General features: G+C 40.8%; 1 protein-coding gene across 1 annotated transcript; it reads right to left on the minus strand.

Annotated features, from left to right (window-relative positions):
- Positions 1 to 621: 621 nt before the first annotated feature.
- TRIM59 (tripartite motif containing 59) lies at positions 622 to 7,510 on the minus strand. Its single transcript, XM_030494908.1, has 2 exons — positions 7,305 to 7,510; positions 622 to 2,600 (listed from the first exon to the last, which is right to left on the minus strand). Exon 2 carries the CDS (start codon positions 2,595 to 2,597, stop codon positions 1,371 to 1,373), a length of 1,227 nt encoding a protein of 408 aa, XP_030350768.1. The 5' UTR covers positions 2,598 to 2,600; positions 7,305 to 7,510; the 3' UTR covers positions 622 to 1,370.
- Positions 7,511 to 14,031: the final 6,521 nt, after the last annotated feature.

Here is a 14,031-nt window from a genome sequence, read left to right on the forward strand (position 1 = left end):
TGCATCGGAATCAACTGTGCACTCAAGTTCTCCAGGAAGCCTGGCAGCAATGGGTACTTCGCAGGAGCCCAGCAGCATCTGCTGGTCACAACAAGCAAGTTTTGGTTTGATATAGCAACCAGTTAGCAGCTAGCCTTAGAATTCAACCACTGCTTAAACAACTTCTATTATTTAAAACTACACAACAGCCAAGGAGGCCTGTTATAAAGTCAAATACAATTAGACATGGTAAATAATAATTTGGGGGGTTTTATAAAATCATTAGTGATCCATGTTCTGCTGCTGTGACTGCAGCACTTCGAGGCTGCCCCAGTGCTTGCTGTAGTCAGCCCATTAATAACAAAAGGCCAAAGCTGTCTTTCCCTGGGGCCTCTGCACTAGAGCACAAATTAGGCTGGAGCACCTCAGCAAAAGCAGCAAAGGGGGTTAGTGAGCATTGGACTGCGGAAGAAAATGCGCACACTTCCTCTGTGTCAAGGTAAAGGCCTCTTATTTGTGCTGAAAAGTAGAATATAAATTTACACTGTCAAGTTGTTTAAGAGCTCTGGACAACATTTGAAGTCCTTACGCCACTGAGTTCACTGGGAGTTTTGCTACTTACTACAGTATGTCTGTATTTTCACCACATCTGAAATGATTTAGCACAAAGCCGGGGCTCATTTTTGAGAGTGGTGAGAGGTTCCTGCCAGCCTGAGCAAACACATGATTTGCACGTAGCTGGTGCTAAAAAACTGCAGTATTTCACCAGAATTTCTATCAATACTGCTCTGTAAAGAGGCACAAACCATCTGAAAGACATGCAGTTATTGTGCACAGGTTAAAAAAAACCCCAAACAAAACAAAGATGAAACCATGTTCTTCACCAATAACCAGGAACAAAGAAAATGAAGCCCTGGGCCATGAATACGCGCTTTAATGACCATGGATGCGTCATGTAAAACAGTCAGAGAGTGCTCAGTAAAATACAAAATAGGAATTTTACACATACCAGAGCCAGTGGCTGAGGTCTCCTTCTAACCTTTAGCCTTGTAGTGCTTTTATTAAAAACAAAAAAACAAAAAACAGAAGGGAAAAAAAAAAGTTTCAAAAAAAAGCTGTTAGATTTTCAAGGAGCTCTTACAAACAGGACTCAGGGTTACCGTCTGAAGCCAACCACAGCTCTTTGCAGCCACTGAGTACCTTCCAGTTCAAACAAACACCTACCAACCTACTGTAACTGCATCAGCAGAAGCCTTTTCTGTTGCAAATCTTCAAAGTTAAGAGTTAGCAAAGAGGAAATCTATACGATACAGAAAAAAGGAAGGATATGGAAATATAAAGGAAAAGTGTAACGCTTTAACAAACCAGCTTCTAAGTAATCATTGAGATAGTCAAAAGAAACAGTTCTCCCTAAAATTTCCCATCAGTAAATTAAACATATGGTCCAGCATATCCACCGTATTCTGCAAACGAGTGACAAAATCTCGATAAATAAGCAGCAGGAATTCTGAAATATAAGTGCGAATATCTTCAATTACAACCGACAACACTGGCCTGTGAAATGAAAACAGAGTTAACGCTATCATCATCATCAAGAGAAGCAGGACTGCAAAAGGATTTACTGGCTGAAGGAGTTCTTCTGAGTCTCCTCCTTCCTTTCCGCTGCCTTTGCTGCAGAACTTCTCTTTTGGAATCAGTTTTATTTCTGGAGTGAGGATCTTGTTGATCTGACCAATTTTGGTTTTGGACCACACATCTTTTAACAGGTGCCCAATCCTGGGGTGAATCTCCACAGGTTTAACATCTGGGAGTTCCTTCTGTTTCAGAGCTTTTATACGCTGATGTAGACCATTCACCTTCTCAAGAAAAATAAGCGGGGACTCCTCTTTTTTAATAGAGGTATGCAGGGACATTAATTCAAGCTGTTCTTCCCTTATTTTCTTCAGCTTCTCAATGAGAGGCTCATACTCTTCCAAAATGTGTGCGTTCATTTCATCCAGTGCTGTCAGCAGAGCCTGTTTTTTGTGCTCCAAGATCTCGCCAAGTTTCTTAAAATACTGTACTACTGCTTTTCTATCATCCTGGACAATGCTTTCACATTGAGACTTCTGTTCTTTCAGCTTTTCAATAAGCAGGCAGACATCAGTCCAGTGTTTATCAGTCAGCTGCTCAAGAAGTTTTCCAAAAGTCTCCTTTTCTTTTGTGTAGGCACTCTGAAGGTCATCAATAGGATGACCATTGTGTTTTCCTATCGTAAGGCAGTGGCCACACACCAATTTTCTATCCAAAAGGCAGTAAACGTTTAGTGGTTGCCTGTAGTGTTCACTGCAGGTTGCAACATCAGAGTGATCCTCCTGTTGGCATTTTTCAATAATAGCCTTCAGTGCAAAGTTGATAGGCAACGATTCTGTACCATCAGCAGGAATTTCCACAACGCTCCTGCAGTTCGGGCACTTCAGAGAAATTCTCAGGGGTCTCCAGATAGAAAAGTTGCTCGACAGCTGAATGACGTTTTCCAGACAATTCCTACAGAACGTGTGGGAACAGGGCAGAACGCGTGGATCTTCAAATATGCTGTAGCAAATAGAACAAGTTAGTTCTTCCTCAAAGTGATGCATGTCCTACGAAAGAAAAACAAAAAAGAAAGAACAGTTTAATCTCTGTACAATCAACTCATTTTAATCATTTTATTAACCTAAGCACCTCAACATGACAGTTGATGACAAATAACCTGACCTATATTAGCATTTTATTGGGGGGGGGGGGGAGGTAGACAAGAACAAAAATGAGCAATTGTTCAAATATTTCAGCAAACTGTGATCAGCACTTGCAATGTGACTAGACTGTTCCCCCATATCCAACTTCTCCCTTGAAAAGTCAGGAAAAGCAGCAATCTGCTACTAGGTATTTTTAACAGTGAGAAACAGTAGAAGAGAGTGATAAAAGTTAGAACTAAAGCGTCTAAATAACATAAGAATTATGAAAGTTTTCTCCCACTGTGAGTAACATTTTCAGTGTCAGAAAAATAAGTACAGAAAGTTTTTTTTCCTCCCCTAACTTTCCTCAAATGTTACTTTTGTAATATAAACAGTCAGATTTACCAGAATCCACCTCTAGCACCTCCACTCTCTGGCACAAACCAGAGTCTAACTCAGTGGCCCTTAAACACAATACCCCTAACAGTAATTAGACTTGTGGTGTTATTCCTGGGTTACTTTAAGCACAAACCTAAAAAACTCACTCATTTTCCTCCCTTTGCAATGTTGCCCTGTTTTATTTTGCCAGCTTTGTGAAGTCACACTGTAAAGTCACAAATAATAACAACCCCAATGCCAGTTTTCATAACAAATTATAATTTTATTTTACATTGTTAGAAAAATAGGGAAATTAGTACGTACTTCCTTTGTGTCACACTTTCCTGTCGCCTTCGTCAGTTCTAGTCAACAAAGAAATTGTTCAAGCATTTAGTATCAAAGACTCAATTTAGGGCCTACCTCTAAATCTGAAAACAACAATATGCAGCTGGGACACTCCAGCTGCAAGAGATGCAGCCGAACCTCTGATTCAGTCAGGAAGATAACTACCCACGAGGTGTATTTCAGGAGGCTATTGTGTTCTGCTGTGACATCTTAATCTTTTTAATGCAGTAACATGTTTTTGCATCGATCTATCGGTGTTTCTCACTGATATCGAGACTAACAAAGTTTGATTTGAAGTGAATCTACTTAAAAGCAGCTGAATTCTTAGTTATACTCTTCTTTGAAAGTAAAAGCTTAAACTGCATCTAGAATTATGAAAACCACCAAGGATTAAATTTGCCACTAACTAATAAACAATTTACAGTAAAACGATTAAGCAGCATTGTGCCTGCCAAAGGCACGGAGCTAACCTGGCGGAAGTTGGAAGCCAAATACTCACACCTTGGTTCTTGGAGAGTTAAATCAGCTTCTGAACAGAGAAACCTACTGTGCTTGTACAGAAGTAAGCGTGCCTTATCTTACTTGATCGAGATAGGCTGGTACATCCAAAAGTGAAAGTGTTCAACTCTGCAAGTCTGATCAGACTCTTCTGCCTTGTAAAACCAGACTGAACAACAATAACAACAATAATAACAATATCAACATCAACATCTAATGGCCATCGTCACCCAAAACATCCAGTTCATTTGCAGGAGGTATTTGTATGTTGTTTAGTCAACTTTATATTGAAAACACATTTTGATTAATTCAGCTTTAAAAAAATTGAAAATAAAAATAATCTATCCAAAACACTTCACGTCATTTTTTTCAGCTACTCGGTACTAAATATTGGATCACTCATTTGAACTCCACTTTTTCAAAGAGACCTTGACAAAAGCTGGAAGAAAATCTGCTAGAGAGAGACATCATTCTTAAGAACTGCCCTTTAAAAGAAGAATGATCAAGTGTGTTAACATTTATAACTAGTGTATTCTCCTACTTAACGAGGATTAATATCAAGTACGACATATGTTTAACAAAAGACAATCACACCACTTTGACACTACATCATCTACCTCTGTACTGCACTGCTCTTACTATACACCATGTGGTATTTCTCTTCTTACTAGGAGGCACAGGCCTTTATTTTCCAGCCTTTCCACTCAGCCACTGTGGCAACACTAGGTTCTTTAGGTCTATGCATTAATAACTTCACATTTTTAAGTGATGTTCCAGGCACTGAAACTGAAGAAATGTGTCAATAATGAAAAGAAGCTGAACAACCAATCTACTTCACTGTCCAAGATGAATTATTTTTTGTGAATTAATTCTCAGAGGAAATACATTTAAAGGTTTTATTTTTATATATATATGCACACGTATTTATACACACACACATATATATATAAAGTTATGAATCTTGGGAATGTCACTTCTACTTAAAAAAAAAGGTTAAGTTTTTGCTCATGGTTAAAAAAGAGCTCAGTAGGTGCTCTCATTCATTACTTTTTTTTTTATATATGGAATTAATATAGTTAAAAAAAAAAAACAACCCAACAAAAACAACTCTAGGTTCAAAATCACTAATTTTTCCTAAATCTAGAGCCATAGTTCTCTTCAAAGAAACTGTCACAGGAGGGAAGTTTTCTTTGTAAAGAACACACGTCCAGCTTATCTGAGCTATGTAAAGGGTGAGATAAAATTAATCTTCAAAAAATTTATCTTAACTGCAAAGTAGTTGCTTGCTACCAAAAAAACAAAGGAGCAACTTTATAAATTTTTTCATAGCTCTGTTATGAATAGCCTCGAGCTCTTCAGGAGGGACGGGCGGCCTGCAGCGAAGCTGTTGGATTTTTTAAAGTTGTTCTAGACAACTACTATTCCAGATATGTACCAGGGAAGCAAGAGGTAGAAATCACAACATTCCATTTCATCCTGCACTGGTAGCAGCATGTAGGAAATGGTCAACATATAAACAACAGTGGGAATATATCAGAAGATGTCGAACAGAAACAGAGAGATTGGAACAGCAACAAAAAAAAAGAGCAGACTCAACATCAGAGAGTTAAGCAAAGATAAAGAAAAAAAGAAAAAAAAAAAGAGAAAAAAAAGGGGGAGCAGTAAACTGGTAAATGCTTTCCTGCACAGAGCAGCTACTTGTCCTTAAATGTTCCAGACAGCTGTGGTAGCAAATATGTGTGTGCATGTGTATATGCATATTTCTAATGAGAGTCACTCCGCACAAGCACATTACAAACTAGAAGGTATTTTAAAAATTCAAAAGCGTAATTGTGTTGGTAACACAGTGAGATTCAGAAGTCTTCCAGCAACAGAAGGCCGATTAAGTGGCCGTCATTTTATCTTCCTCTAATTAGCAATACTGTAGACAAGGTGGAAACATCTCATAAAGTATACCTGTGTTACAGCTTATCTGCCAAAGCCTCCAGTTAAGCAGATCAAAGTAACATAGCACATTCCTTAACAATACTGCATTCCTGACCTATCCATCAGGACACTGTTCCTCCAGCTAACTGTGCAAGATGGTGTTTGAAAACAATTCTAACTATGATACAGCATATGTCAGTGTTTAGGTAAATAACTAACTGCTTTATGGCAAAAGCCTGGAGGATTTTAAAAGGTGAATTTGATACTTGGTAACAGATGTGACAGCCTATACCCAGAGATAGAAGGGGCTGCCAGGCTTCTTACTCCTCCTTGATGCCACTGTCAGGAAAGAAAACATCTGCTCTCCCCTGAAGGAGACTGTAAGATTTGACCTGACTTTCAATACTGTACTGTACTTAAACTAAACCCATGTCAGAAATGCTGTCTCCCCATCCCACTGAGGTCCACGAAGCCATCCTGTAACACTGCCATAGAAGCTCAAGTTTATACTGTGCAAAACTAAGAGATTAAATAACATTGTGAACAGTGTTTTCCATTTATAAGTCACCTTCATGGTAAAGGGTGACAGAAGTCTTTTTAAAAAACAGAAGGCCAAGGCACAGCTCCAGTATTTGTCAGTGCACCAAAAGGAACAGAGCCTGTCACACAGCCACCAGGTTTGCGGGTTGTAACAAGAAGCCAGGCACCAGAAATCAGAAACGACAGCTAGACCTTAAACTTATCTATTCCAGTTCGTTTCAGCTGCACTGCTTTACTCCACACCACAAATAGCCCACATGATGAGCAGCATGTCTAGTTTCCCCACCAAGCTGAACTGACAGTTCCCTTCCATATATCCCTCCACTGGCTCCCTGGCTGCCACTATAACAAGCTTACACAAGTTACCACATTCAAAAAAACCTAAATGTAGTACTCTATCCTTTCCATATTCGTATTCCATTGCCAAGATTTGCTCTCCATCCCTTATCACTTGAACTCTGTTAAAGCTTCTGGCCTTAGGCACTGATCTGTCATCTGTCTCTTCACATTAGGCAGTGGAGCAAGAAGGAAGGTAACACCTTTCATAGAATCACAGAACGGTTTGGGCTGGAAGGGACCTTAAAGCTCACCCAGTTCCAATCCCCTGCCATGGGCAAGGACACCTTCCACTAGAGCAGGTTGCTCCAAGCCCAGTTCAACCTGGCCTTGAACACTGCCAGGGATGGGGCACGCCAGGGGCGGGCAGGGGGTCCCCATGCCCGCGGGGCGGGCACCCCAGCACTGCCCAGCCGAGCGGGCTGGAGAAGGCTGGCTGAAAGCGGCCGTACCGGACACCGCTCCGCTCGCGGGGCGGTTTCACCTCAGGAGGCCGCGCGAGCCCTCACGAAACACCCGCTGGCGGGGTGTACAACCGCAGCCCCGGGGCAGGCTGCCCCGCTCCCACAGCCGCGCTCCCCGCCACGCTCCCGCCCCGCAGCCTACCTGGCCGCTCCGTCCGCCGCCTCCTCGGCTGCGCCCCGCTCCGCACGGCCGCGCCAGGACCCCAGCATAGAGCCGCTACCCAGACGTGTGCACGGGGAGCCGGCGGGCTCTGCACGGCGAAGCCACAGACGTCTTCAAACCGCCGCGTCGCCCGGCGGGCCCGCGCCCGGCCGCTCTCCACAGCGCCGCCGAGCCGCGCGTGCGCGAGGGCAGCCAACGCCCGCGCCGTTCGAAAGTAAACGGCAGCGGGGCGGGGCGCCGCGTTCAAACCGGGCAGGTGACCGTTAACGGCCGCCCCGGAGGCACCTCCCCGCGGCGGGCGGGCCCCGAGCCGGCGGGGTCAGGCAGAGCGCGTCAGGCGGTGCTTTTGCGGGGAGTAAGCATGCAGCTGGAGCTGAAGGAAATTGGGCTTTGTGTATCCCGGACTCGGCTGAATGTTCGAGGCAGAGGGAAAGGCAGACACAGAGCAGGGAAGAGGTATATAGCTACTCAGGAATGATGCACTTGGCGCCGCCATCGTCATCAGTAACAAAAGGCGAGGCATTAAAGGGGAAACACGTTGGCACACAGCTGTGTTCTCTGCTCTTCTGTGCAATTACTGTAATCAATGTCTTACCAGACTGATGCTTCTGCCCAATTTGAGGGGAAATTCACCCTGACGCTGAAAACCAAGAGACAAAAAACTGACGGCTGCTCAGGGGGAGCAGGAACAGACTGTCTGCCAACTACTAAATAAAAATGCATGTAAGTGGTAATGTTCAGTTTCAATTTAAGCATATTCACCTACTTCATCTACTGAAAACAGTTAAAGTATTTTATGTGAAGCAAAATTACTAGTGCCATACATTAAAATAATGAATGTGGAGCATATGTCCGTCTGGCTGAGCTACAACCAAGACTGCAGTAAAAAGTAAGTGGATGAGCCCTGTGGTTACCGTGACACTGGTAAATCTCAGGATTTTATCAGTTAAAGTTCCTAGTGCTGTGTGGACTTTCCTCCTATTCCAGATTATTCTGTATTTATTTACAGTTCACCAAACTAAACTGTAAAGTTATTCTCAGGTGTTACATTCACAGTTAATTTAAAAGAGAAATTAATTTAACATTGTAACATACATCATAATACATCATCATTCAGAAGTTACCTAAACATCTGCCCGAAAATTGGTATTTAGAGGACCTTACACAGATATCTGGGGAACATCTGGAATTATGTTCCAGATAATAAAAAAACCTCATATGCTAACAAATCAACCATCACAGTTCAGCTGATAGGCACAAAGTTCTCAATACTATATCACGCTGTAATTGGTCTTTTCTGTGTGAAGCCATTACAATACTAGTCTTACCTTCATATCTTGTGATGCCAGTTACACCACTTTAGTTCTGCATGTCTAACAACTTTAATTGAAACTTTTGTATGCTATTATCAAGTTGAAGTTTTTCAACCTAACAAGTCAAAATAGTGCTTTCTATTACTGTAGTTCCATTTGTGGCAGTATGGATGCTGCCATCTAGGTCCAGCTTACTCAAAATGTGTTTTGAAACCATGCAACTATCCAGACACCACACAGCAACAGATTTATCCAGTAAAAAAATCTATAGATTAGAAAGTTTCAGTAAAATTTTTATTTTGCCATAAACGGGACTCAAGATGTTGAAAATCAAATCTTTCCTTAAAAAAACCCCCCATGGTTTGGAGAAACATTAGGTTCTTCCTGACTTGAGAACAGGACTTAGATGTCCTGAAAGTGTTCTTCAGAAGAAGGTAATGTCCTTTCCAGAAGAGATGCAATAGGGGAAAAAAAAACCCAAACCCTGTAAGTCCAAATACTTGCTTAGCTCTAGAATTAGAGATAATGTAATTCTAAAATTAATTCCAAAATAATAGATATGGTTTATTAAATAATCAGTTTCAGTTAAGGTTTGTCTTAGATTTTTGAAACCTAAAACAATTAACAAAGATTGAAAGAGCATGGACTTCTTACTCTGACTTCATTTCCATGCTGAGGCAACTCTGCATATTGGTAATGTTACAGTAGGACTGAGAGAGTATTTTACATATTTGTTTTGCAAATGCATAGTCCAAACATAGTTTATTTCTTTCTCAAGCTATGCTGCTTCATTATATATTCCATTTGACTATTCCCTGTGTCCCACAGTAGAAGTTTTGCTAACAACATTTATTTGATTTATTCACACACTAGTTATTATTTTCCTATTTTCCTATTTTGCTATGTAAATAATGAGTACATCTTACATTGTTCATTTTATAGCTTGGGGTAAACTAGAGAAATTCTCCCTTTACTTTTCACCATCACCTTACAGTTTCATCCTTTCAAGCCAGAAGCCTGCCTTAGCTGAAGTTACTAGGTTTTAAAAGTTGCTTGCTCTGTCAAAACCATTCTTCAAATCATGATGTTACCCTTAATCACAGGTGGACAGATCCCTGCCAGCCCTGCTCATCCTCCCTGCTGATGGCGAGACCAGAGTCCAACAGACCCTTGTTTATGCAAATTGGTTGGTTTGTGAATTGCTTACTTTACCCCCTGCCTCCACTTCTAACCCAGCCAGCAGGTTCACAACTTGAGCCAGTCTGCACTCATCACAGATGTGGCTTCTCACTTGTGCTCAAGCAGCCACAGGGGCTTATCGAAAACTAACCCAGAAAATAACTTGTTTTTCAGAGACTGGATCCATTGGCTGAAGGATCATGCCACATACTGGATCATTACTAAACCACCTGCTGTGGGTATGTCAAGATGATGCAAGCACATTTTATAAAAAGTCAAAGATGAACAGAATGTGTGCATGCACTGACATCAGTAACCCACTTTCTATTACAGTTAATAAAATGTTTGAGATGACATCTCTATTTGAACAAGGTAATACTAAGCCAGATATACAGATCTTCACATCCAGAAGTTTGTTCTGCCCAATTTGTAGAACAGGCTGCAACCACACAGATGTTCCATTGTAGCATCATGTTAACAGCATCACAGTAGCAAATCTTTGCAAATGAAATTTTGGGAATAAGTACCTTCTAACATAATTCTGTATCTGGCAATACAAGAAATGTATCTGCAATGACAAGAAAGGGGCCAGCATTCAACCTGCAGAGCTGAGAGATTGCAATGTCCTCATGCCAGAGTGAGCCTGAAAACAACAGCTTAATAGAGAGCTTCCTTCTAACTGCATTTGTAGGGTCTGTGCAGGAATAACCTGATAAAAGATGTTTCTGCAATTTAAGTGAAATATAAAAATCGTAAGAAGCAATATGTGTTGAGGATGCATAGCTACTGCAAAACAGGTATCCCACAAGTCTCCTAACATAGAAGATATTGCAACATAGCTATTATTTGTGTCTCACTACAAATCAGGTAACCTGAAACACACTTCAGAGGTTCACCCTGTTAAGAAAATCTGCATGTCTATATTCATACAATTCTAGAAAGCCATCATGAGGGAAAACACACAGAAGCTTGCAGCAGCTAAAAAATGAAAATGCCATAGAGCCAAGATAAATGCGTAAACAGGTCAAGGTTTGTAACTGAACATATTATTAGAATAAGTTAGTAAAAAGACAGTGTTTTAGGTGACGAAAGGCATCTTCAGGTCCACATTACAATCATCTGAAAACTAAAGCTTCAGTTCCACCACCAAAGTCTAATTGCTGGCTGGCTGCACATTTGTGGTTCATTAGAAATACCTTGTCATAGGTAGTAGAAAAATGAGTACAAACTGTGTGGTGTAAGTGAAGGAGTTCAAATCTACAACAGATTCCAAACAACTTAAATGAGAAAGAGGTAAATTTGCATGGAGTTAGGGGGCGGAGGGCGGCGGGAGATAGAAGGCGAAAAAAGCAACCAAGCCTTTAAAGGTTGTAAAAAGGGAAGTAACAGTAGGATAGAGCAAGATTTTGCAGTATTACTCAAGCAAGAGATTTACCCATAGTACCCATGCACAGAACATCACTGGTTGCACGGATAGCAACCTAACAAAAAACTCTGAGGCTGACAAAGCACTCTGATTTTTTTGCCTTAATTTTAATGCTGAAGCAATTACTATGGTTATTGGTTCCTCTCATCATTTTAATACATTTGAGATAACCATATTTTTCAGACTACCAGTCTATAGCTGTCTGTAGTATTGGACTACTCCCTTACCTCCCCACCCCAAGCTCACAAAGGTCTAAATCTGTTTCCTGTTTCTTGAAAGATGCTTCTCTGGCTCACCAGCACTTTAATTTTTGGGGTGGTGGATGGGAATGTATTGATAATTCTACTCCAGGAAATATACTAAGTACACTGCTACAACAGAGAAGACCACCTAGTAAACCACAGTGCCTGAAAGGGTCCAAATGCCACAGGCACTCAACCTGGGAGTAGTTTTGTTTCTGGGCTACATGCACTACATATGACAGAATGAAAAAAATTAGTTATAATCCTTTCCCCTCTACTAACCCCCTCAACACACCCGGAAAGGTAGTAAGGAAAAAGCTACAGAAACAAGGGAGCTTTTGACAAATAGATAACTGATGTTCAGAGTAAGAACCTATGTTGGTTTATACCCAGTTTATGTACTTAAAAGAATTAGGCAGCAACATTTAATCTGAAAACCTGCCATTCTAGGAAGGACATACTTGCTTCACACTGTAACCTGGTGTTGTAGATATGAAGTCTGACCACTGCCCATCTGCCCATCAAATTACAAAGCTTCCGTAATGCTTTTACCAATAGCTGGCATTTAAAGTTTCCCACATTTGTTGTTTTATAGTAAAAGTAGCTTTCAGTGTTGTTTTATAGAGATTTAAAAGTATACCAAAGGTATTTACAGATGACAGTTTTAATGTCAGCTTGCAGAAAACTTTTCCTCGGCCCTGGAGCACACCAAAGCAGCAGAGTAAACACAGGACCCCCATTTCAAGGTATTTCCAAGCAAGAATGGGTATTTCTTTATAGAAATTAGATTTCCAGACATTTTTATGTAGGTATTGAAGTAGTATTAACTTTTTCAACTAGTTTTGTGTGCCTTCTGAGTTTCACTCTGGCAGTAGCCAAAATTTACTATTAGGAAGAGTTTGTAAACTTTACACATTTTCTGCTACTAAGTTTCCTTTCATAAAGTCTATTTGATCCAGATGCAGGACTTCTGTAATTGTTTCCAGCCTTGTGACCAGCATTTCTGCCAGTAATTTGGTGACATGCAGAGTTGAGGAAACATTTATAGTTAAAAGTGGCAGAGTCTACAAGTATTAATACATTCTTACTTAGAAAGCAGCAATTTGGTAATTTATGCAACAAGATATGACAGTTGGTTTTAAGAAATACATGTATTTCTTCACTTTCAAGCAGAAAGTCAGTCACCTCCCCTTCCTCACCTGCACACCCACCATTTTCCTTCGGCTTTTGAAATTGTGTAAGAGCAGAGTCCTGGTTAGACAGAAGTCATCAGTTTCTCGTGTTCAGGGCTGGGTAAGTTGCCTTCGCCAGCATTTCATTTTACTTTGAACCCTTTTAAATTGCTTGCTATCTTAACACCCTACCCAGAAGTAATTATTGCCTGTTCCACTGCAAAACCAGTAGAAGTAGACAACTTACAGGGAATGCTTGTGATCCAGCAGAAGATACCATTCTGTGAAGAAAGATGAAAGGTACGTCTCTGTTCAAGGCTCTGCACATCCAGCAAATGGCTTTCCTGTGCTGAAAGGCCTCACATAATCACGGGCTATTCCACTACCAGTAGTGGGAGAGAAAGAAACAGTGTCAACTTCTCCCAAACCATTCAATTCTGCTCACTATTCTTCCCTCCACAATGTACTCCTCCTAGCTAAGTCAGCTAGTCCAACCCTAAGATCCCAAAGTTCCAGGGCAGCTACTTGGTCCAACAATGCTGCTTTTTGGAATAAAAATCCACCTGGAATACCTTGTATTATGGATTAATTTTTGTCCCTTTATGTTTTAAAGATCCTTTTCTACATATCTGCTACCCTAAGTTCAACTGAAAAGCTTATTTTCTACTTCAACATACTGAAAAAGTAGATTTGACAATCTATCGGAGCAGTGTTCCACTACCAAGCTGAGTACACTTCATGTCACAGCTGTCATGTTTAAAGGGAAACATCTGAGTTGCTTCTGATGATGACCTAATTCCACTGCTCAATAAAGTTAGAGGCTAAAATTTATTCATCTTCACATGTAGGCAGAAAAATTGGTCTGTGACTTCCACTGCAGAAGCACAAGGTTGTACCTGTAAGTAACTCTGCTTTCTTAATCATCTGATCAGTATTTCTAAAGTAAGTGTTTTAAGTTATTTGTTGGTATCTCAAGCCTCCCAAGCAACCCCCCTTTCCCCAACACTGTACATTACCTCAAAATGCCACTGTGGGGAAAAAAAGCCATTGCACAAACTAACTTCAGTTTTAGTGCTGAAGAACTCTGAATACTGCCACCCTGTGGATGCCAAAATGTTTAAGCTTTCCAAAGTAACAGAATGACGACAGGATCTGCTGTGGAGCAGGTGAAGAGAATCTTCCACACTAAAAAACCCCAGGCCAACAAAACCACCACCAACCATGTAAGAAAGTACAGGCTGCAGCTAGAACAACGCTGGCTTAAGGTAATTGTCTGTAATTATATCAAGGGAAGTGCCGAAACGCCTTGACATAGTGTTTTGGGTTTGTTTGTTTTTGAAATACAGCAGTTGCTACAAACATCTGTTCTCCTCT

This window comes from Strigops habroptila, chromosome 8, assembly GCF_004027225.2.
Source record: "Strigops habroptila isolate Jane chromosome 8, bStrHab1.2.pri, whole genome shotgun sequence".
Lineage (NCBI taxonomy): Eukaryota > Metazoa > Chordata > Aves > Psittaciformes > Psittacidae > Strigops > Strigops habroptila.

Bases quoted from the DNA above. Each gene is read 5' to 3' on its own strand.
- TRIM59 (XM_030494908.1), bottom strand. From the start codon at position 2,597: ATGCATCACTTTGAGGAAGAACTAACTTGTTCTATTTGCTACAGCATA.